At 39.9% G+C, this 24,168-nt stretch overlaps 3 protein-coding genes across 6 annotated transcripts in view; 2 read left to right on the top strand and 1 right to left on the bottom strand.

Annotated features, from left to right (window-relative positions):
- The window catches only part of vti1a (vesicle transport through interaction with t-SNAREs 1A), a 120,742-nt gene extending 112,847 nt beyond the window's left edge, over positions 1-7,895 (bottom strand). For both annotated transcript variants that reach the window (XM_028567908.1, XM_028567909.1), the window contains exons 1-2: positions 7,675-7,895; positions 22-80 (exon numbers count right to left, since the gene is read on the bottom strand). In XM_028567908.1, the coding sequence (XP_028423709.1) occupies positions 22-80; positions 7,675-7,768 (153 nt within the window). In that variant the 5' untranslated portion in view covers positions 7,769-7,895. The remainder of the gene's footprint in view (positions 1-21; positions 81-7,674) is intronic.
- Positions 7,846-12,781, top strand: zdhhc6 (zDHHC palmitoyltransferase 6). The gene is made up of 11 exons (XM_028567910.1): positions 7,846-8,148; positions 8,933-9,469; positions 9,679-9,770; positions 10,188-10,347; positions 10,494-10,653; positions 10,788-10,855; positions 11,190-11,357; positions 11,541-11,582; positions 11,938-12,083; positions 12,239-12,285; positions 12,380-12,781. Exons 2-11 carry the CDS (start codon positions 9,203-9,205, stop codon positions 12,478-12,480), a joined length of 1,251 nt encoding a protein of 416 aa, XP_028423711.1. The 5' UTR covers positions 7,846-8,148; positions 8,933-9,202; the 3' UTR covers positions 12,481-12,781.
- A 719-nt stretch (positions 12,782-13,500) lies between these two features.
- Positions 13,501-23,939, top strand: coasy (CoA synthase). 3 transcript variants are annotated; one of them, XM_028567829.1, is made up of 10 exons: positions 13,501-13,557; positions 15,436-16,180; positions 16,870-17,084; positions 18,807-18,938; positions 20,699-20,888; positions 21,852-21,916; positions 22,028-22,112; positions 22,375-22,472; positions 22,849-22,995; positions 23,120-23,939. In XM_028567829.1, exons 2-10 carry the CDS (start codon positions 15,496-15,498, stop codon positions 23,204-23,206), a joined length of 1,704 nt encoding a protein of 567 aa, XP_028423630.1. In that variant the 5' UTR covers positions 13,501-13,557; positions 15,436-15,495; the 3' UTR covers positions 23,207-23,939. The 3 variants fall into 3 exon arrangements, with proteins under 3 accessions (XP_028423630.1, XP_028423629.1, XP_028423632.1); XM_028567828.1 differs by lacking the exon at positions 13,501-13,557 and adding an exon at positions 13,913-14,133; XM_028567831.1 differs by lacking the exon at positions 13,501-13,557 and adding an exon at positions 14,199-14,236.
- The last annotated feature ends 229 nt before the right edge of the window (positions 23,940-24,168 follow it).

Here is a 24,168-nt window from a genome sequence, read left to right as displayed (position 1 = left end):
AATTACTGATCAAAGACATACCAACTCTCTGACTTCTTCAAGCTGTTTGTCGACATTTAGAACCAGCTGTGTCTTCTCCTCTGAAAGAGAAAAAAACAGCAACATATTGATCAGCCGACAGAGGAACAGCGCTTCATGACAACGACCTAACTCCCCCGCAACGGGGGAAGAGAGGGGGAGAGAGAAAGAAAGACTGGGAGAAAACAACACACGAGGACACATTTGAAGATATATTTACACATTCTCTCTACACGACGAGCCAACATTTGATGTCTCTTAGTTATTGGCGTCTACGAGGCCTTTGTTGGTTTCTGTTGAGGAGCAGTGAGACACCCCGTGCCAACTCAAAGGGAAGGGAGGTGTCAGCTTTGCTCACTTGCCAGAAGTATGAGTCCCACTCAGAATGAATAACGCACCGTTCTGCACCTGACCCCGTAGCTGCTCTTCCATTTTACCCATTGAAACTCATTACGACTTGTTCCAAAGAAGGATGTAAACTACAGTAAATCCATCGCTATAACACTACCACTTCATTTCTGCACATATAAGATCTTTTTTTCTGAAATTAGCACTTTGCCCTGAAAGTGAACAACGTGAAATGTTGAAGTCGGGTCTGGTAGTTTAGCGATTAAGCATCATTAAAAGTTTAAAACAAGCATCATGAACACATTACATTTTAACGGAGAGAAAAAAGGAGAGATGGTTGACCAAAACATTGAAATACATGACAAAATGTGTTTTAATACCTCCATTTTAGGTATAGTCACAGATTAATAACCACGTCACTGCCATTTATCAAGAAAAAAATAGGTTTACTGGTTACATACAAATGTTTGAATGTCCTTGCTTCGAATCATATGAATAAGCCTTTTTCACAACAGACATTCTGACTTATAGTGGGAAAAGTAATTACTAATAACATGAGCAATGCTCCAGTGTCCATGACATGACTGTCGGCGCGTCCCAAATTCATACTATATAATAATTCTATACAATATATACAACAAACTAATCAGCATATTAAATTGATGTAGTAGTAAAAATATCAACATACCATTTTATTCTAACAAAAAGCTGTGAGCAGCGCCTCCATTTCTTATGTTCATTGCATTGTGGCAGCACACATACATTTATATATTTACTGTGTGGTTTGAGTATACTTAACTGAATATATACTGAAAGCCTGCTTAGACTTAATATGTAGTATGGATTTGACATTAGTGTGACAGTGAAACAACATGAATAACACCAGGATCCTCAAACCAAAAGCAGTTAAAGTGCTGTAGGTAGGATTGTGAAAAACCAGGACTTAGCCAAAAAATTTGAACATCAACAACTTCTCAGTCCCTCCCCCCTTTCTGCTAAAGCCCAAAACGGTCTCCTATGCCCCTCCCCCCACAAGGGAGAATGAATGCGTGTGCATGAGCAGTGATTGACATGCAGTTAGACAACCCCACTGGCCCTGATTGATGCATCTGAACAGGGAGCTGTGGATTTTTTCAAATCGTACTACATATAGCCCCAGAAGTTACTACTGTCTGCCAAAACAAAACTATTTAAAAAGAAAAAAAAGATGATTAGCAGAAAAGGGAACTATAGAAAGCACTTAACGTCTTTCAAAAGACAGCAATCTTAGTAAATCACTTTTAGTATCTTTGAGAGGACGCTGTGAAGGCGGTTACACACCAACCAGATGGCCAACCGTCGGCAGAAAAGCCAGTTGGACTGATCAGTCTCCCAGAGTTGGTCTAAAAAGTGCCTCAGAACACACCGAAGAGACGAGACGTAATACGTCTCCATAACAGCAGGCAGCGCTAATCTGTAGTGTTGCCCAAAAAATGAAAACCGGCAGCTGATTGGACGCGTCACGTGGGTCTGTTGTCTCTGGAAATTCAAAGCCAGACTGTCATGGCGGCTTGTTCAGAATACGATCTCATATTGTACTAAAATAGTTCACTGAAACATGTTTCTGAAAAAAATTTTAAGCGAGAAATAGGCCATGCAGTTGCTGAATCTGTCTTCATTCCAAATCAACAAAGGTCACTTTAAAAGATTTTTGTCAGATTTTGAGAGACGCTCATTCCGCTCACCATTTCCAGGTGAGTCCCGACTGCCCTGTCTCCGACTGAACACGTCAGGTCGGTCAAAATGAACGCCGACAGCCCCTCAGACGGACGACGGCACGGAACACACCGAACAGACTCAAGTCATCAACCTCGCCAGACTGTCCAACGGCCGATTATCGGGTTAGTGTGTCAGCGCCTTTAGTATCAGCATGTCAGTACTGGACAGAGTAGGACCAATCTCAATTTTCTCACTTAGTCAGAAAATCAAAACCCTGTAATCAATTCAAATGTTCATTTTAAATTAACTCCATTTCAGATATATTCTAAAAAGTGATCAAGTGATCAGACCTCTAGCTCGCCCAGTAGAGCATGCGCCCCATGAAGTCGGAGTCCCGAGCAGTAGCCGCGAGTTCGAATGTGACCCACGGTCCTTTGCTACATGTCGTACCCCCTCTCTCTCTCCCCTTTCCTGTCTTCAAGCTGTCCTTTCAATAAAGGCCATAAAAGCCCCCCAAAAAAGTAATCAATTAATTTGTAATGACAAAAATCATAAGTAGAACCTTTAAACTGATAAATATTTGACACTTTAAATAATTTAAATAAACAAAACTTCAAGTGGGCTGTAAATATATATGGATATTTACCAAGACTACAACCATGCTGACGGACGGATGTTTTGTACACACAGGTAAGGCAAACAAAGCAGCAGTAGGCCTTGGCAAATGTTTTTTTACTTACATTTTTCTTTTCATATATTATTTTCAATCATTTGCCATAAACACTCAAATGTGAAAAAATGGCATTCATGTTTCAAGGAACACGGCCTAACATTTCATTGTATACTTACTCAAATATTCTTTGAATCTAAGGTTTTGGGGGACGGTAACAGATAAATATATAAACACACATTCATTTGATTGTTGCATGAATGAAGAGCCATTATCAGCAATTGTGCACATGTGTAATGGACAGATACAACAACAGCAATGACAAAAGCCCTTTGTCTGGAGCTATATTAATGTATTAAATAGAGGGCTGCCAAACCACGGGAAAAATTCAGCCACTTCAGGAAGAAGAGCCAGAGGGACTTAAGAAAGGAAAGAAGAAAAAAAAAAAAAACTTAATGAGAAGGAAAGGGGTTGAAATTAAACTGTAAACTATTCTGTTGGTGGCAAAAGACATTGAACAACTACTTCTGGTTGTAATGCGTTTCCTGACTTTGTGCATATTCATATGGACTTACTCTGACATAGTCTCAACAGATGGCGAGAGGAAGCAATGTGGAATTACACTGTGGAATGGGCTGCCATGAATCTTCAAAGATGCCAATTCCAAACCAGAAATATTCAGTCAGGCGAGGTTTTGTGAGAGGCAGTGTGCCCTTTGTTTTTAACTATTAAAACTGAAAACAACTGCTAGCAGCAGTCAGAGTCACTGCATCTATAGTAGTTCATTATATAAAATATATGCTATGCTTGATATTTATCATATAATCTTGGCTTTTTGCAGTTGATCGTAATTCAAAAACATGCAGTGTAATTCACACTGCAAAAAATTGCTGTTAAATTAAGATGCTGGCTCTCTGTGTTTTTTTAGAAAAATGCAAACTATTTTACCTGCACTTTCAACTGTGATCACTGACGTACAGAAACTCAAACTTATAAGGTAGTATGTGCATTGCAAAAGCAGAGTTTAATCTGTGTCTTCACACTCACAAGAACAAATAGGCTGCAGGGCACAACTACGTGACACTGGCACAATGATGGCTCAGAGATGATGTCTGTTTTTAACGGCTCTATAGATGTAGCAGGTGAAAAGAGTCATGTGTTTTAATAATGGGTAAAACAGGTGCATCTGCTCCATACTGCTCCTCTTTAATTGGGGTAAGTTATAATTTGAAGTATGTATGATGTACAATCAACTGCTCGTCTGTAACTCTCTAATTTGTGACCTAAATAAAACAAAATGTATACTGAAGGATTAGAGATTATGCTTTATAAAAAAATTTAAAAAAAGAGATAAAACATTTCTCAGCCCTTAAGCATTTTTGGCCTGTGACAGATTGAAGCTTGAGCCTTTAGGCTCCTACCTCTGTGTTTAGCAGTACTACATGAGTGTATGATCTATCCCATCATAATAAGGCTACCCTGTATACAAAAGGCTGTGCTTGTTGCACCCATTAAAAAATCTGTTTGTGGATTGTGGCTATGGGTACACCATTGTGCTTATTTTTTAATAACACGCTGAGCCTCACTATGGGCTTTGGTCAAAACATGTTGTCAAATTAATTTACTATTTGACAAAAAAAAGGAATTCCTGTCACCAGGTTGAAAGTTCAAATCAGATAAATCATCTCTGCTGCATGTCATCCCCACTTCCCTCCCCTATATATTGTCTTAATCCACTGTGTATGACCAAACAAAAAGTTGTCAATAAAAGTTACTGCTAGTCTTTGGTAATGAGCATGTATCAATTTAATCAATGAAATAACATACAACCTGAAACATTTGTGACAGCCACTAAGAAAAATAATGTACAGTGTGAACTTTCTGTTTTTGAGCCTTTGCAGAGTACGCTGACATTGCTGTACATCAGGCCCAGCCATGCGACTACAGAACCTAAATTGGCTGCATGTGTAATCCATGTGGGGAATACAAGAAAATTCTATTAAAACTGTATTAAAGCAAATCCAACACAATCTATGGATTTGAATCTTATTTGAACACATGAATGTTCATTTGGCTGACATAGAGTGTTTGATAATGTCATGAATCCTTCCACTTTTCTATATATTTTCTATACTTACTAGGTGTTGAAATTAATCAAATAATCGATGCATCGAATCATGGAAATGGACGATGCTGCATTAATAATCGGCAGGCTCATAATAGATTATTTCTGTTTACAATTTAATGTAGGCCTAACAACATTTCTGTTTACAGTGGGGGAAATAAGTATTTGACCCCTTGCTGTTTTTGCAGGTTTGCCCACTTACAAAGAATGCAAAAATCTACAATTTTAATCATATGTACATTCTAACAGGGAAAGACAGAATCCCAAAGAAAATTCCAGAAAATCACATCATATGAATTTATTAAAATTGATAACCATCTGATGAGGAAAAACAAGTATTTGACCCCCTGGACAAACAGCATGTTAATATTTTGTAGAAAAGCCATTATTGGCCAGCACAGATGTCAAACGGTTTTTATAGTTGGTGACAAGGTTTGTGCACATTTCGGCAGGGATGTTGGCCCCTCCTCCCTGCAGACAGCCTCCAAATCATTCAGGTTCCGAGGTTGTCGCCTGGCAACTCGAATTTTAAGCTCCCTCCAAAGATTTTCAATCGGATTCAGGTCTGGAGACTGGCTAGGCCACTCCAGAACCTTGATGTGCTTCTTCTTCAGCCACTCTTTTGTTGCTTTGGCGGTGTGCTTAGGGTCGTTGTCGTGCTGAAACACCCATCCTCGACCCATCTTCAGCTCTCTCACTGAGGGAAGGAGATGTCGGTCCAGAATTCCACGATACATGGCCCCGTCCATCCTCCCCTCAATACGATGGAGTTGTCCCGTCCCCTTGGCTGAAAAGCACCCCCAAAGCATGATGTTGCCACCACCATGCTTGACGGTGGGGATGGTGTTCTTTGGGTTGTACTCGGTGTTCTTTGCCCTCCAAACACGACGAGTTGAGTTGAGGCCAAAAAGTTCTATTTTGGTCTCATCTGACCACATCACCTTCTTCCAGGCCTCTTCTGAGTCGTCCAGGTGGTGAATGGCAAACTTCATGCGGGCCTGTACATGTTTCTTCTTGAGCAGGGGGACCTTGCGTGCGCTGCAGGATTTCAATCCATGACGGCGTAGTGTGTTACCAACAGTTTCTTTTGTAACTGTGGTCCCAGCTGCCTTCAGTTGATTCATCAGTTCCCCCCTTGTGGTTTTGGGATGATTCCTCACCGTTCGCATGATCAGGGACACCCCACGAGGCAAGATCTTGTGTGGAGGCCCAGACCGAGGGAGGTTGGCGGTGGTGTGGTGCTTCTTCCATTTCCTGATAACTGCACCGACAGTTGATCTTTTCTCTCCAAGTTGCTTTCCGATTCTCTTGTAGCCCATCCCAGCCTTGTGCAGATCAACAATCTTGTCCCTGATGTCCGTAGAAAGCTCTTTGGTCTTGCCCATGGTGGGGATGTTGGATGCTGGTTGTTTGGGTGTTGACAGGTGTCTTTTATACAGGTAACGAGGTGAGGCAGGTGTATTTGATGTAAATAATTGGTTCGGATTGGGGCTGTGTCTTAAAGAAAGACTAACTGGCTTGTAGGAGCCAGAATACTTGCTGTTTGTCCAGGGGGTCAAATACTTGTTTTTCCTCATCAGATGGTTATCAATTTTAATAAATTCATATGATGTGATTTTCTGGAATTTTCTTTGGGATTCTGTCTTTCCCTGTTAGAATGTACATATGATTACAATTGTAGATTTTTGCATTCTTTGTAAGTGGGCAAACTTGCAAAATCAGCAAGGGGTCAAATACTTATTTCCCCCACTGTACATATTCTGTTATGTTTTGCATATTCAGGAAGTGCCATGTGCTCAGTGCTGTAGTTTTATGTATCCAATGTATTTAGTATTAGAGCACTGCAGAATATTTTGTTTTTGAAGCTTGAAAAGCTATGAATTAAATATCCTGCATGGCTTTAATAGAAACATTTATTTGACGCATCGTGATCCATCGTGATGCATCGTTATTGATCGAGATATCGAATCGAATTGCTGACATGATAATCGCAATCGAATCGAAAGATTAGTGAAGATTCCCACCTCTAATACATACTTATTACATTTCAGTCATACAGGCTGTAACCATGGTTGTAACCTATTCTAGCATCTATTGAGTAGAAGGCAGTCCATTGTAAAAAATATAACACACAGATAGACAAGGTTGAAAGAAACCAACATCCAAAACCAAGGTCTGACCTCTTGTTGTAAGATGACGTGCTGTTTATTAACGTTGTTGTGGATTTCAGATTAATTTTGGTGCATGGAACGCAGAAAGCTGCTGTGTTGTCATGGTGATTTCAAAACTCCCAAAAGTCCCATTCATGAAAAAAATCCCACTGTTTTCATCATCAAAACTCTATGGAATGACGCTGTGTTTGATGTAACGTTACAACAGGTGATTCTAGTTACTTTCTATCTATTAATTTCTATTCAAATATTTACAAACTATAATAAAAGTGACCAGTGGCTTCTGTCCTCTTAACACTGACGTTACCTTTATAGCGGTAGTAGTCTAGAAAAGCATAACTGCCGAAAAACACGATGTTATTTATTTTCCATTTAAGTTACACATCATTATAGACATAACAAGCGATTAAGCCAGCAAGCAACATGGGATTCATACTTTTACATAAGATTCAAGAACACACTCCAGCTGCGTTTCACCATTTAGTGCAATAAATATTTTACTAGAAGATAATATGGTAAATCGATGAAATAACACAAGCACGTAGCGTTAGCTAGCCTCCTCAGCTGAGAAATGCCAGCTAGCTGATAGCTTTCTCCAGCTCTGCGATTACAGTTAATATAGCTAGCTAGTCTTAAAGTCTTACCTCCACTAAGTTTGGGAATCCTGCCAATTTTGTTGGTTACTTCTGCTGTAATGGTTCCAAAGTCCTGCTCGTAGGATTCAAAGTCTGAAGACATTTTGACGTTTAGGTTTAAAACAGGTGGCTTTCTGGTTGACAGTTAGCTCAGGATAATAACAACAAGTCTCGAACTGGTCTCGAATGGAGTCCCTTCCTTGAGTCGCAGTATAATGTGCTCGGCAAGGAACGTTGTTTTTATTTTATTTTTCCGACACTGAAAATGGTTCAGACAGCTAGGGAATAGAAAATATTAGTCATGTTTATTTTTTACGAACGCGAAGAAATTGATTATTTTTAAGTTATGTGATGGTTGTGTGATACATTGCTTAGATTTAGTGTCCACAAGGGGTTGAGGGTATTAGTTTCTGAGACACCATGAGGAAGGTTCCTTTCTGTACACTGAAGAAATTGAAGGGAAAAAAACAAGGAAGTGGCCAGGTTGGTGATTTAAAGTGACATTTCTTTCTCCGTCCATAAAAAATGTGCATTTACGTATACCAGTAAGCATTTGTTATATATTTATGGTGCACTATTATCCGTGTTTCTTCGTTGCACCTAGTGGCAGTAATCCAGCAGGTAACGTTAGTCTTGTCAAGTTGGCTAACAAGCTAACTGCTGTTACGTTAGCCCTGGTACAAAACCCAATTCAAATAATCACTTTTTTTCTCTTTTTTTTACCAGACTGGTCTCACTTGTCTGGCTTTTGAATACGATGGACAAAGCGTACGCCTGCATATGATGTTGCCATGCAATTTGTTATTCTTGATACGAATTAGCTGGCGCTGGTGGGCAAATGCAATGGCTGTGCATCGTTAATGTTACCCACTCTGGTGTATTATATGTTCACGTGTAGTGTGCTTGCTTTAAAGCTATAGATAAGAAGCTACTTATTAAAGTTAGTTATCTCTGCTAGCAGTGACGACCAAGGTGTGAACGCTAAAAATAATAATAATTAAGTTTCATGCAATAAGCGTTTTATTAAATTAGCCTATTACTGTAGCTGGCTGTTGTAAAAATAGTAAATATTGGAAATCGCAATACAGTTCAACAGCACCACAAAGTACAGTCTCCAAAATGACCACATTAGGCATTAACGTTCGTTTTTAGGCAGGTGTGGTTAATAATCTGGTGTGTATAGACTACAACAAATTTGGTCAGTAAATCAATAAATGTATATCACTGAAGTTTTTAAAATGTCTCTCTCTTGCTCTCTTTCTCTTAGATGGGGAATTTCAATCTGTCACAAGGATAGTGTGCTCCGAAGACTGGCCAGAGAGGATGCTGCTCTTTGCCAGGGCAAGGAACAATGGGACACAGAGAGCCCCAGTGACCCAAAACCAGGCCAGTTGCTGGGTACTCAGAAGACGAGAAAAAATATGTGCATCACCTGCACCTTTGCAAGATAGCAGAGGAAAAAAGTAACACATTGAGGCTTGGTCAATACATTTCAGGAACTCAACCAAAATACTAATACTAACCTTGTGGCGAAAACATGAATTTCCTGTCAACTTTTGTGACATTTCAGAACCTCCATGAGGTTCGAAGATTGTGTCACTGGGGTCCAGTCATAGCCCTGTCTGTCATTGCTATATGCTCCACCATGGCAATTCTGGACTCTATTATCTGGTACTGGCCGCTAGACACTACAGGGGGCAGCATTAACTTTATCATGCTCCTCAACTGGACAGTCCTCATCCTCTACAACTACTTCAATGCTATGTTTGTTGGACCTGGATACATCCCTCATGGCTGGAAACCAGTAAGGATCCTCAATAAGGATAAAGGCTTATGACATTTCATCATATCATTCAACACATCATTGTTGTTTGTTCATGTAGATAGTGTGAAGAACAGGTTGTGACCAGGTCTGCAAATTTATCATATAAAGATGTAATGTAGAGTGAAACCATTTAATCATAGGAAAGATGTTACATCAAACATTTAACATATTTGTTTATCTCAAAACAGGAGAATCAACAGGATACCCAGTACCTACAGTACTGCAGAGTGTGCCAAGGGTACAAGGCCCCCAGATCCCACCATTGTCGCAAGTGTAACAGGTATTTATTACAAAAGTACAGTAAGCATGATCGGTCCGGGTACAGTAAAGGAAATGAGTGTGTTACCTTATTTAACAGGAATCTAAGCATTTTCCTTTTTCAGACAATTTGATAAACAAAAATGTATATTATGCTTGAGTAAATAAAACGCCAATTTACAAACCTATATTAATAATATAAATATTTAAATAAATCACTGGAAGAGTCCGGTACAGGCCGACTCTGGAGACTTTATGTTCTCCTTGTTCAACAGTTGTTATGTAAATTGCTCTTACATCTATTGCTTGTGATGTGTATTTATTTGAAAGAAAAAAAAGATTCAGTGTGACTTGCTGATGGACTTGTCACTCTATGTCCTCCCAAACAAGCAGTCAATTCCCCGAGCACTCCTCTCCTCCTCTGCCTCTCTTCTCCCAGGTGCGTGATGAAGATGGATCACCACTGCCCCTGGATCAACAACTGCTGCGGCCACCTGAACCACGCCTACTTCACCAGCTTCTTGCTGTTGGCTCCACTTGGCTGCTCTCACGCTGCCATCATCTTCATTATGACCATGTACACACAGCTGTATGAGAGGGTCAGTAGTCTCCTTACCCCACTACACCATTTGTTTGATGGCCTATTACCACCACAGCTTTTCTCTTGGCAGAGTCGCCTCATTCCTTTTATCATTTAATACTGATGATACCACATGTCAAGCTGTTTTCTTTTTCCTCACTGCAGATATCATTTGGTTGGAGCACTGTCAAGATTGATATGAGTGCTGTGCGTCAATTCCAGCCCCTCATGCCATTCAGTGTACCCGCCTTTGCTGCCACATTATTTGCCTTAGGCTTGGCACTGGGCACCACTATTGCCGTTGGCATGCTTTTTTTTCATACAGGTACGTTTATCGGGGTTTACAATTTTCACAAGCTGTTGGCTATGGAATGTGATATTTAACACAATCATTTCATTAACCTTGCAAATTCAGCTATTTATTAAGGAAAATACAAGTTGACTCCAATATTGAAATAGTCTGTCCTTTTCAGATGAAAGTCATCCTTCGAAATAAGACCTCGATCGAGTCCTGGATTGAGGAAAAGGTCAGGATGTCTCTTGTTTTTTTGATCGAGGAAAAGGTCAGGATGTCTTTTGTTTTGTGATGACATTTTTAGATTTTAGTGTTATTTAAGCTGGATGACTTTTTGTATTTTTTATAGTTTGATCTACAAATGATAATCTAGGATTTCAAATTATTTTGTATTCACAATAAGTTAAAGGATTAACAACATGTTTTCAACATTTCATTGTCAAAGTTCATTCAATTAAAAATGTCACTTTTATGACTACAATATAGCATGCTAATTACAGAAACTCCACTTACACAATCCCATGGACACATTTACACGCACAACTATTTTCTGTGTCTTCCATTAGGCCAAAGACAGAATACAGCACTACCAAACAGGAGAGGAATTTACCTTCCCTTACGACCTCGGAACCCGCTGGCTAAACTTCAAGCAAGTCTTCACATGGTCAGGGATGCCCAAGGGTGATGGCATCGAATGGCCAGTCCATCCCAAGTGTCACCAGCACACCTTAACTGTAGGTCCAGTTGGATAATGCGTGCAATGCTGTGTTTGTTTTGTCTGGTACTGTTCTTTCTGCAGTTTAGGCAGTGGGTATTGTAATAAGTCCCACTACTGATACATTTCCTGTTAAACAGTGAGATAAAAGTTACATTGTCGAACAATAGTGACGTAAATTGTCTTGTTCCTGTTAAAACAGATTGAGCAACTGAAGCAGAAAGCTGATAAACGAGTGAGAAGCGTAAGTACCTGTCAAATCTGTGTTGTGACGTATATATGGTGTTGATTTGCATGTAGAACAGACACAAGTAGGTTTTTGGCTGGACTGGCTAGGATGTGCGTGACTTCAGAGAAATGTTTGTGAGATTTAATACATTTTACTTCACACATCAAAACATGTTAATAATAGCTATTGGCTTTACTTTTAACAAAAACACTATTGGGTAATGTAGATAGTCAGAAATGTTGTCAGACGTTTTAATGCATTAAGATTAAGGACCATGACATCAAAAAACACACGGCTGTAACTTGACCTGAATTTAGGTCGTGGTCAGAGCTGTAGAATAACCAGATATCTTGTATGACTCGACCAGCAGGTCCAGTACCGGGCAGTGGAGGACTATAATGGAGCTTGCTGCCCTTTAAGCAAAGGTCTTCAAACCTTTTTTAGAACCCCCTGCACCGAGGAGCCCAGGATCCCGCTCAACAAGGGAGACACCATCCTGGCCACACGTGGCACCAAGTAAGTTCGGTCATGCCAAACAAAACCTACAATCATCATGGTTTGTCTGGAAGTCTGGATGGTTAGGCATCCCATTAAGGATTTATTTTTGAATGAATTTTTGAGTAATGGACCAGCATTGAATTCTCCTAATAATAAATGTTTTTCTCTTTTAGATGGTGGATGTATGGAGACAAAATTCTGAACGAGGAGCATATGAGAGGTGAGATGAGATGGGCTGTGGTTTGAATTAAGTTTTTATTTTATTTTTTTATTTAATGTGTAACAGTGTCCTCTCGTTCTGTTTTGGCTCGAAGTGGGAGATCGTGTAAGAGGATGGTTTCCAAGGCGATGTGTGGAGAAGTGCCATTACGACACAGCTGCCAGCGATAGCACCAGCGATAAGAAAGTAAATTAATATATTTGAACAGGCTTAATATAGAGCAGGGGAGTTAAACTGAACAAAAGGTGTCTGTCCATGTTCATAAACGTGCACTCACTGAAGATGTCATGCCTGATGCTGCAGTCTCACCATCAAGAATTTCATACTTGGATTAAAATTTCTCACATATTTCAATACCAACTTGAATTTTTTAAAAGGTAACATAGTTCACTAAGTCTTACTGTGCACCTTGCTGTCAAATAACGTCTTGAAGAGGACTACAGAGGTCATTAGAGGGACTTGTCCCATGGGTTCAGTTTGACTCCTCTGACCAAAAGTTAAACCCAGCAAGAGTCTTAATTTCCAAGAATTGCCACCAGGCTTTAATGTGACGTTATCGTAACTACATGACTTTTTACTTGAATCTGTTGTTTTTACTTGTGTTGATGTCTGTTTTTGCTAATTATGCAATGCCTCTGCCCAGCTAACCCCGGGACTTCTTCATGCAACTCTTTCTACAGTATGGAGATAACACTTAATTTCTTTTTATTATTTTTGTAAAAACAAACTGTTGGCCTCAAAGTATAAATTGAAAATTAAAAAAAATCTTCTGCAAGAGTTGTTTGCCTCTGTCTTTGTGATTGCTATAAATTCTCGTGTTTTAATACATATTAAATTCTTAAGTACCTTGGGCTTAATGGAAAACAGTAATTCCACATTTGTTTTATAGTTTGTTAGTGGTGTCACACACAAGTCTAGGATGCTGCTCTATTTATCCTAAGAACCTCAGAATTTTAAGATCTCCTAAAACTAAAGACTTTGCTTTGAAACAATCTGTCTGAAGGAGTCAGCCAAGTTCAGGAGTCCAGTGTCATTTTTGTCATCACTTCTTAAAGGCTCTGCACACATTTTTTTAATTAACCTCACTGATTAGACCTTACCAGCTCAGGTTGGAGTTGGGCGGAGTTCTGGTGGGAGTTGAGTTCCAATGAGAATGATAAAAATGTAAGTTGTCCCGCCTTAACAGGTGCAACAGAGAGACATGTCAATCAAGCACATTTTGTATTGTCTTGTAAAGAAGTGATATCAGGCAAATAAGTGAAAACACCGTATGTGAGTGCGCAGGACCTTTTAATATACACTTGTACCACAGGGCTTCTAGTTATTTATATTTATTTATATTTCATTTATTTTATTATTTCTGTCTGTTTTATCTGTCTAGGTAAATGAATTGGTTTATATTATTTCAGTTTTAAAAGTTTTTTTTATCAACCTGTCACCCGCAATTATATTAAATAAAGACACAATAGCGAGAGCTGTAGGAGAAATCTCATACAATAGGCTACTATAATTCTAATACTAAAGTGTTTCTGGTTAACTGACCGTGGCTCCCTGGTAGTTACGTCACAAATACTGGTTACATAACTACATGTCCCAGACCTCACAGCTTTTTCCTCAACCAATCAGATTGCCTGTAAACTATCACCCATGGTGCATTTGTGAGACTTCCACTAGTGTGTGCTTAACGTTAGTGCTTAGCTGTTTGGACTGGAGTCGACTAGATAAAACAGTTCCTCGTTGAGGATTATTAGGACAACGATCTATTCAGTAGATCTGTGGATAGGTCTACTGGTATAGTAGTGCACTATTCATCCGTGCTTCACATCGCTTTAGAGTTGCTCCACACAGGTAAGCTCATGCTACATTGTAGGGTTGCCATAACGTTATCTGCCAGATTGGTACTTCAAAACTAATCGGAATTGCTGTGAATATGGGCCGCACCAAATACAAAGTAGGCTACAGACCGCTCCGTTATTGCAGGGTAACATCATCATCGTCACTTCAGGATTTTGATCATGCAGGGTCACTTTGCAAACGATTTGTATTAAAAAATGTTTACAGGCAATGTGATGGTAGTACTAACTTAGCTAGCTAGCTACGACTACATCAATGCTTGGCGTAGCTACATCGATAAGTTCATCTCGGCTTCAACTGTCAACTGTTTATAAACAGCTAAAGGATTCTAGCTAGCTTACAAGAAGTCGTAGTGGCTAAAGATTGATCAACTTTAATATTTAATTGGGCAATGGCTAAAAGTGCGACGATGGTCAAGTTTATGTCAGGTTCCTTACTGAATAAGGAATAGTGTGACAATTACAAGCAGTCGTTATTGTATTCACTAAATTATCACGTGACTCTACTGCTGTATTGTTATGAAATGTAATGAATATTTTGAAGCTATCTTTGTGAACATTGGAGATGCCATTCATGAATGGCAACACACATTCTGACGCAATGGAAAAAGACACTGTCGGCTTGTTACATTGTAACGAATGAGTTGCAACATCGGCGGAAGGTTTTAAATAAGAGAGCTATTGTAGAAGCTAGTAAATCATTCCATTCTCGCCACCCAATACTTCAGGGAAACACAACAGATGGCCCTCAGAGACACTGCAAGGCTGTTAATAATATCCCAATGTTAGAACCAGTTTATCAGTAACAACAAACAATGTATGGCATGCTAATGGTGATGCAACAGTAATAAACACGATTTGGCTCTTATAGGACAACAAGTTGTGTTGACAAAGTGTTGATAATATTCTTAGCAAGTCAGTAGTAATAATAAAGAAGTGTAATTATCAGCAAAATAATTACTCATACAATAAACAATAATAACTTATACGTTGCAACTATGTTACTGTATCTATTTTCAAAGTTGATTGAATATTTTAGCTGATTCTGTTTTCTGTACATCTTCTCTTGGCATGTCATGTCCTTGGCCAGTCTTTTAATGGTGTAGTTTTGTTAGAAGCGTTGCAAAATCACAACAGCAAAGAGTTGAGCTGCTTGAGAAAGTGTGTAATTTGTAATCGTAATTTGGTTCTAATGTAATCAAAACCCAAACATTTTTAAAATCCAGCCTCAATTGCTACTGTTTTTGACTTGTCTTTCAATTTCCTCTCCTTCCGGTGTTTACCCACCCCCTAACAGTGACTCGGCAGATATTGTGACGACTGGGATTCCCTGTGGTATCCAGACCCAGCCAGGAACATGACCATGTTCAGCACGGGCATCCTTGTGCTGACGTCTCCTCTCCACACCCTCCCGTTGCGCATTGTTCCAGTGCTCAGCTCAGCTGCTCAGATTGTAGAGCGCACACTGTACGTCCACCTCCACCCTGGGCTAAACCTGGGAAGTGGGAGCCAGCCTCGACCAGTTTTCATTCCACCAGTAGTGGACATGTCTGCACTCATTACCCGCCTTTACAGCAATGCAGCTGATGTATGCGGGCACCTGGATGTTCGTGTTTTGCTGACCAATGTTCGCGCTCAGTCAGCTGCCTGCAGCGGGACCACAATCCCAAACTGCCCCTTCCCCACACCACAATCTCTGTCTCACTCCCCGGAGGTGGTGCTAACAGACTTTGCTCTGCAGGACCCAGGTCAGTCCAATCAGGTTACGCAGTGTCTGCAGAGGTACACAGGCAACTGCTACGTCTGTAGCCCCAGCCTGCAGTCAGTGCTGCTTCACCCACAGCTAATGAGGCTGCAGGAGAAAGAGGAAGGGCTGAACGAGTCTGAAGAAAAGGCAGAACCCTTGGAGACCTACAGTGACGTGGTGGTAGGGGGGACATTTGACCGGCTCCATGGGGCCCACAAGACGCTGCTCAACATTTCATGCCTGTTAGCCAATAGAAGGTTCCTTATTGGTGTGTGTGACCAAGCAATGCTGAAAAGTGAGTAGTTTATTTTTGGTATTTCCATTTAGGTACAGTACAGGCCAAAAGTTTGGACACACTTTCTCATTCAAATGTGTTTCCTTTTTATTTTCATGACTATTTACATTGTAGATTCTCACTGAAGGCATCACAACTATGAATGAACACATATGGAATTATGTACTCAACAAAAAAGTGTGAAATAACTGATAACATGTCTTATATTTTAGATTCCTCAAAGTAGCCACCCTTTGCTTTTTTTTGATAACTCTGAAAACCCTTGGTGTTCTCTCAATGAGCTTCATGAGGTAGTCACCTGAAATGGTTTTCACTTCATAGGTGTGCCTTGTCAGGGTTAATTAGTGGAATTTTTTCCCTTATTAATAAAAAAGCAAAGGGTGGCTACTTTGAAAAATCTAAAATATAAGACATGTTTTCAGTTATTTCACACTTTTTTGTTAAGTACATAATTCCATATGTGTTCATTCATAGTTTTGATGCCTTCAGTGAGAATCTACAATGTAAATAGTCATGAAAATAAAGGAAACGCATTGAATGAGAAGGTGTGTCCAAACTTTTGGCCTGTACTGTATGTGTATTCATGTAATATTTCTGAGACTAATATCACATCATCTTTGATGATGTGTGACATCAGAAGGCAGCACCCCTAGGTGTCCCCTGACATCCCTTTTTTTCCCCGGCTTTAGAAAAAGTGCTGAAGGAGCTGGTCGAGCCCTACTCTCTGCGGACCCAGAGATTACAGGAGTTTGTGGAAGACATCAAACCCTCACTGCAGGTGGAGATCGTGCCCCTTGACGACCCCTATGGGGTATCTGTGGTTGACCCCTTGCTACAGTGCATTGTGGTTAGCGAGGAGACTAGAAAGGGAGGCATGGCTGTCAACAAGAAACGCATTGAGAACGTAAGTTAGGAAATTGAAGATACGTGTTACGCCTTTCCCTTTGACTTTTCCTAGATGGTCGGACTGCGCCCCAGTCCATTGTTTACTGCAATGGACTAGGACACAGTCCACACATCTCACCGTACCAATGTTTTAAATACATAAAAAATTAAAGGTCCAATATGTAATACTGACAGCTAGTGTTTAAAAAAGTTACTGCAGTACAAATTCAAAATACTGGAGAGAGTCGTCACACCCGCCCCCTCCTCCCCAGACTCAAAGTTCACGGGGGTTGCCAGGCTGAGACCGTAGCATCCACAACAACGTTGCTAGACGCTTGTCTCACATAGCCAGACATTACTTCACAGCACAGCAGAGTAGCTAACGTTAGATGCTGGCTTTATTGACAGTCATAAAAGCCCGTGCTCACGCGGAGCTTTGTAACCAACTGACAGACACACTTTTTTCGGCTTAGAATTACAGTATTACAGTAGGAACCGCCAAAAACCCCAGAACCTCGCCGTCCTCTCCACACGCCAGACAGGCACACTTCCTCAGCTTAGAATTACGATAGGAACCGCTAAAAATACCACTACCTTGCCGACAGAACACACTTCATTGGCTTAGAATTACGGCAACCATCGCTAAACACACTGCAAACTCACGGTCCTCTCTTTCCGATTTACAGCCCCCCTGTCGTGGCTTAAAATAACTCACCGTTGTCGGCTCCGGCTGCTGAACTACACGTTGTAAACAGCCATGGGCTGCTTGCCTGGTCCTCCGGTAACGTTAGCAGTTAGCATGACGGCGTTAGCCAGGACTAGCCAGGACCAGTCGAGATGACTTTACTGGCTGTGTCTCAATTGTTTTTGCGAGTAACCAACTCGGGTCCTATAGCTACTGTAAATGCCCGTCCCTAGCGGCTGTGATAAATTAGCCTGAAGCTAATGCTTCAAATAAGCCAACTCTGCGTCCTTTTGGGCTCTAAGCTGTCTCCATCTTTCAAAAACATCTCCAATATTTACCCGGGGTTTGTTACGTCTCTGGTCGGGTAGAATCTATCTCTGTTGATCCTGTTTGTTTGTTTGTTGCTTTCATGGCTGTACTAACGTTACAGCTGTAGCGCACTGGGTTTATGTTTTTACAGGTATATCTGGCAACCCGGCCTGCCTGTCAAACTGGGCCGTTGATAACAACACACAGATCAAAACATAAACATAAATTCCGTCACGGAATGTAAATTTCAAAAAGAAAAAATACTGACATTAGCATTGTTGTCAGAAAAGATAGTATTTCAGCTTAACATGTTTCCTGAATATCTGATGAGGCATTGGTGTCATTTTTGGATTTATTTCAGTACATATATTACATATTGGACCTTTAAGAATATTCTATTGTTATGTATATGTATGTTTTGTCATTTTCTACAGCTAATTAAATTACAGCAATGTTTGTAATAAAATTGTAGTGTAATTAACGTCCTCCTAATTAAAGTTTTCTTGGGCAGCATTCTTTACGATCGTATCAAATTGTATGTCACAGATGGTCCTTTTAACGTATGTTTATGTCAGGAGACATGTACTGTTGCTTTCTACACAGCACATTTTATTACTTTAAGGTTGCAGTGTAAGGAAAGCAGTGCACATCTGAATCCTTGTTGGTCCAGATATAGAAAACCCTAGCTTGGGTACACATTGGCACATACAGTATTTGATGTTTTCTATTCTTTGCTTTCTAAATCAGGGCCTCCCAGCTCTCATCCTCCATGAGATCCAGTTGTTGAAAGATGCCCACCATACTGAGACAGAGGAGGAGAAGATCAGCTCCTCCAGTCTACGTTCTCGTCTGCTGGGCACCCTCCTTACCCCGCCTGAAGTAGGTCATGTTTTAAAAAAAATTACATTTTGATAAAGGATTTCAATGCAGGATGAAAGTTAGTGGTAATGTGGCAGCATTCAAGAAATCCCAAGAAAACAAAAAGTTAGAATATATAATTTAAAATAAAACATTGTTTTTCTTTCCATATCTGGTGCTTATTAAAAGGGTTGTGATACCGGTTAGGGGAATGTAATCATGCTTATCTAAAAGTGCACATCAGAACATCATAATCATGCAACCTTTCAGTCAAATTAAGTTTTCAATCAAGTGTATGCCTATGATGATAATAAAGAACAAGGTCTGATACAATTTTAATTTAATTTTATGTAAAAAAAAAAAAAAAAATATATATATATATATATATATATATATATATATATATATATATATATAATTTAACAAAGACCATCAGTTAAAGTCTTTTTCATTCCTGTTTAATGAAATTCCTTTTCAAATGTTAAAGAAGCTCTGCACAGCCTCCAGTCATGAAAAAAATTAACTGCCAAATCGTGCCTTTAAAGTGCATTTTTCATTCACTCACTGCAAAACGCAGCAAAACATTTAACTCGGCTGGCTGTTTTCTATCGGAGCATTTGAGCAGGTGAAGAATAGTGTTTTCATACAATATGATACATACAAATGGCTAGCTGAGCATTTTGTAACAAGGGTCAAACACGCAAATTGGTCTTCGGAAACTTAGGGACCTAGCTTGCACCCTGCAAGACCGACGCAAATGTCTTTGCTAGTTTAAGACCGACACGGTTGTCAATTTCCCGTCCAGCACCCACGTAGTGTAAATAGCAAATGCACCTGCGCCCATCTGTGCGGCCATGGGCGTGCTGGTCATACAGGAGGTGTGTTCAGGTGAATTCTTGGCTATCTTTGCTATCTTGAGGCAGCGGGAAGTGATTGTGCCATTGACCAACAAAAACCTGGTCTAAAGTCAATAACGCAGCATTTCATTGTTATTTTAACAGCGCATTAGTAAAATGTTCCTAGGCTTGTGCACAGTGCGCGCACACTATGCTTTTTACACACACAGGGACGCGCAGCAGCACACAAAAATACAAAAGATTAAAAATATTACAATGTGAAATAGTAAAATGATAGTTTCTTCTCCTGAAAATCTCTCCTTCCTGCTTAGCAAATCCGCCATCATAATCGCAATGTGCCGAGATACAAACGCGCCTGGCTTTTAAAGGGAATGGCAGATGACACTGATTGGTTTATTGCATGTTACGCCCAAAACACACCTATGAATTAATGAAGACACGAAGTACAACCCTTTTGAACCATGCGCCTGGCACACAAACCCTTTTTTCCGCCGCTAAACTAGCAAAAGTGGATTCGTACATGCCCTAAATGCACCTGTGCCGGACGCTTCACGCCGTGCGCTTAGGTCGTTAAAATAGGGCCCCTGATGTTTAACTGTTTAAAAAAAAAACTGTTTGATGCAGGTAAAAAGTAACAGCTTTTCTTTTCAGGATAAGCCAAAGTACAATGTCTTTTTTTTTTGAGCAGGCCTGACTTGTTTCAGGAGCTGTTTGTGTCACTTGCCAATGCAATGACTGTCTATTAAGTAAGTGTGCAGGCATTACCTTTTCTGTCACCACCTCAACCCATTGGTTATCGATGCTCTTATGTTTAGTGCTGCAGTATTTGGTGGTATTATTCAATATGAAATTATCAAAAGATTTTCATCTACAGTATATTTTCCACACCCTGAGGCGATATATCTGATGTTTCTTCTGCACTAGGACACATCCCATATCGCTCCACTTCCATACGTGATTGGCCTGACAGGAGGCAGCGGCAGTGGAAAGAGCTCCATCGCCAGGCAGCTGGAGGCCTTGGGTGCCGTCCGGATCGACTGTGACAAGCTGGGCCATGAGGTGTACCAGCCCGGCACTGCAGCATATCGCAGAGTGCTTGAAGAATTTGGGTCAGGTGAGAAAACGCTCTGCGCTGAAGACATGGTATGATTATTAACAGGGTTGGGCTTTGGTTAGAGATGCGTCATCCATCTCCTTGTGTTATCTCATATATCATATCGTTCTACTTTGATGAAATATAGGATGATGATACACCTTTGCATTGTTTTTTTCATCCATCCTTGTTTAAAGATACTGTAGGTTCAGACCAGTGTCAGTAAACGTATAAAAAACTTAATCTTAAACATGGTTTGTCTCTAGGACACTGCTAGACCTGAGAAATTGAAATGTTAACATTTTAAACTTTGAAAGGCCATAACTGCTCTATGTGCCGTAATGTTATGTCAAAAATATCAAGTTGTCACATCAAAGCAGAACAAATCCGATTTTGATGAAACATTAACAATTTTGACATTATCTTGGAGATTGGTGTAGTGTCTGAGACAAAAGCATGACAGCACACAAATGAATCCAGCATCCAAGCATTAGGTTGTATCATTTTCATTGACTACCACAAAAACTGGTCGCCCAATAGCTTGATATTCATGTTGTCTTGTAAATGTTATGCTGTATAATAGGGCTGGGCAATATATCGATTTTATATCGATATTGTGATACGTGACTAGATATCGTCTTAGATTTTGAATATTGTAAATGGCTTAAGTGTTGTCTTTTCCTTGTTTTACGAGCTGCATTACAGTAAAATGATGTCATTTTCTGAACCTACCAGACTGTTCCAGCTGTTCTGTTATTTGCCTTTACCCACTTAATCATTATATCCACATTACTGATGATTATTTATCACAAACCTCATTGTGTAAATATTTTGGGAAAGCAATAATTGTCAATCCTACAATATCTTTGCAATATCGAAGTATTTGGTCAAACATATTGTGATATTTGATTTTCTCCATATCGCCCAGCCCTACTGTATAAACTGTGTTGCAGTGCAATGATGAGTTTCTTTCATCACTTTTAGATCTTCAAAATGCAGATAAAACCATCAACAGACGTGCATTAGGAAGGAAGGTTTTTGGAAACCAGGTAATATGAAGAGTATGAATAATGTGTCAGCACATCACCACATTGGAAATGACACGTCAGACTACACCGCTGTGTATCAATAATTTACCAAAGATTCTGTTTTTCATGCAGGAGCGGTTAAAAGTCCTAACAGACATTGTATGGCCTGAGATTGCACTTCTGGTTAAGAACAGAATCAGCCAAGCCAGAGAGGAAGGTATTGTATGGACTTGCATTTAATAATCTTAGTACTGTAAAACTATGTTGGTATACTGTACCTGTCCATAGTTTTGTGGAATATAGGGTTTTGCTGTTAAAGTGTTTTCTGTCTTGTTTAGCAGTGAAATTTTTTTTTTTTTTTTTTTTGTTAGGCTAATGTACTGATCCTATTGACATATAAAGATGATAAAGAAACTGTGCCCTCGCTTTGTATTACAAGAGATTTCCTCAATGGGCATGTGATTCTTTGCCCTTTGCAGGGAAACAAGTTTGTGTGTTGGATGCAGCAGTTCTTCTGGAGGCCGGCTGGACCGACATGGTCCACGAAGTCTGGGTCACTGTCATCCCTGAGGAGGAGGTAATATGTCTGAACAGTCCTCAATGCAACAAACACAGAGTCACGTTGGCTTGAGTGTCTGTGAGGAAAATGTAACGATGTAAAGAGTTCTTACTTTATACTTGGTTTAGAATATTGACATTGTCATTGAGCTAAAAGGGGTTGCTGCATCAGCATTTCTCACTGAAAGCAATGGTTACAGAATTCAGCAAAGTGACAAAATGTTTAGTTTAGTGAAGTATAACCAGTGGTAAGATGCACAAGTGTGTTGGGCATGTGGAGGGGAACTACCACTGGGGGTGTGCCAAAGTTGGACATTTTAACATTCTACATACACTGGCTTTTATCCTTGGTAACCTATCCTACCTGCCTCCCCTTGTTACCTCTCCCCTCTCAGGCAGTTTTAAGGATAACAGAGCGAGACGGTGTTACCACAGAGGATGCCCTGCGCCGGCTGCAGAGCCAGTGGTCCAACAGTAAGCAAATAGGGCACGCCAACGTGGTGCTTAGCACACTGTGGGAGCCAGAGGTTACTAGGAAACAGGTCAGATGCTTGCCATGCCAAGAGTGTTGGGTCTACACATCTGCATTACATAAAATAATTTGATTCTGTGAAATAAGAAAACTGTATTTTTGTAATCATTCTCCCACTGTCTTTTATTTTAAAGGTACTGAAAGCTTGGAATCTTCTTCAGAAGAGAATCCAACACAGGCAAGAGGGACATGCATTGGTCACTACATCATCCCAGCTGTGACCCCATGCATACAGAACAAGCATGTATCAGGCCCAGGGACATGTGCGCACTAATGACTGATCCACATAAGGAAACGCTGCCTTAGAAATAAGTGAGGACTGTGCCATTGCAGCAAACCCAACAAGTTCTCTCACTTCTTTGACCAAGACTCTGTGCCTAACTGAGTTTCCACAGGTTTTTAAAATCTAGTTCTGTTTTAAGACGCGTAGTCTGAAGATGGATGAGGGAAAAAAAGAACTTCATAAATGATCCCGAACAAAATTATTTTGGAATTTGAAAGCTGGAATTCATGTTTGGGATTAATAAAGTGTTATTTTATCCAAATATCTTTTTTATGAATGGCATGCCTTTAAATAGGTACTGTTGTTTAAATGATATGCTCACCATTCAGCAATTCCAGATCATTTCGAGGTGAGGTAAGATTGTTGAAAGATTGTATGATTGCCACTGTTAATTCATAGGATTAAATGTTGTGTTATTTGTGATTTCAGAGTTGGGAGAATATTTTAACAAATTCACTATCATTATCAAATGAGGCATTACAAACTACCCAACAAGATACATTGTATTTGAGAAATATGTGCAATAGATAGGATATGTTATACTACCAGTGTAGATGTTGAAATACACTGTGCCCTCAAAAAGATGACATAGTCAAAATGTACATTGAAGGAAAACACAATGACTTGAAAAAATATCTTTGAAATATCTTGTAATAAAATGTTGAAAAATCTTCAATTGCAATCCAAGAATGAGCTCACCTGAACATTAAAATATTCACGTCTCTGAACGTACCTGAAAAAGCCAAAAGGAACAGCGCAGTGAAAATCATGTTGTGTTTAGCTAATGGTAAATTTCTTGTCCAATCCTACAATGATATTATAAACCAATGTTTACATAAGGAGAATAAAATACTGCTTCATTGCTTTAGCCATACCTTAATATTACAGTACAAGGATTGC

Source organism: Perca flavescens, chromosome 21, assembly GCF_004354835.1.
Source record: "Perca flavescens isolate YP-PL-M2 chromosome 21, PFLA_1.0, whole genome shotgun sequence".
Lineage (NCBI taxonomy): Eukaryota > Metazoa > Chordata > Actinopteri > Perciformes > Percidae > Perca > Perca flavescens.
Note: the sequence above shows the minus strand (reverse complement) of the source record. Positions and strands in the feature narration are given on the sequence as shown.

What these genes read in the sequence shown, in the direction of transcription:
- zdhhc6 (XM_028567910.1), top strand. Translation starts at nt 9,203, where the DNA reads ATGAATTTCCTGTCAACTTTTGTGACATTTCAGAACCTCCATGAGGTT. An exon ending in CATGCTTTTTTTTCATACAG is followed by an intron (nt 10,654 to 10,787) that starts GTACGTTTATCG and finishes ATATTGAAATAG; the next exon opens with TCTGTCCTTTTCAGATGAAA. An exon ending in AGTCCTGGATTGAGGAAAAG is followed by an intron (nt 10,856 to 11,189) that starts GTCAGGATGTCT and finishes GTCTTCCATTAG; the next exon opens with GCCAAAGACAGAATACAGCA.
- coasy (XM_028567829.1), top strand. Translation starts at nt 15,496, where the DNA reads ATGACCATGTTCAGCACGGGCATCCTTGTGCTGACGTCTCCTCTCCAC. An exon ending in CCCTCCTTACCCCGCCTGAA is followed by an intron (nt 18,939 to 20,698) that starts GTAGGTCATGTT and finishes CTTCTGCACTAG; the next exon opens with GACACATCCCATATCGCTCC. An exon ending in CAGAGGTTACTAGGAAACAG is followed by an intron (nt 22,996 to 23,119) that starts GTCAGATGCTTG and finishes TTTATTTTAAAG; the next exon opens with GTACTGAAAGCTTGGAATCT.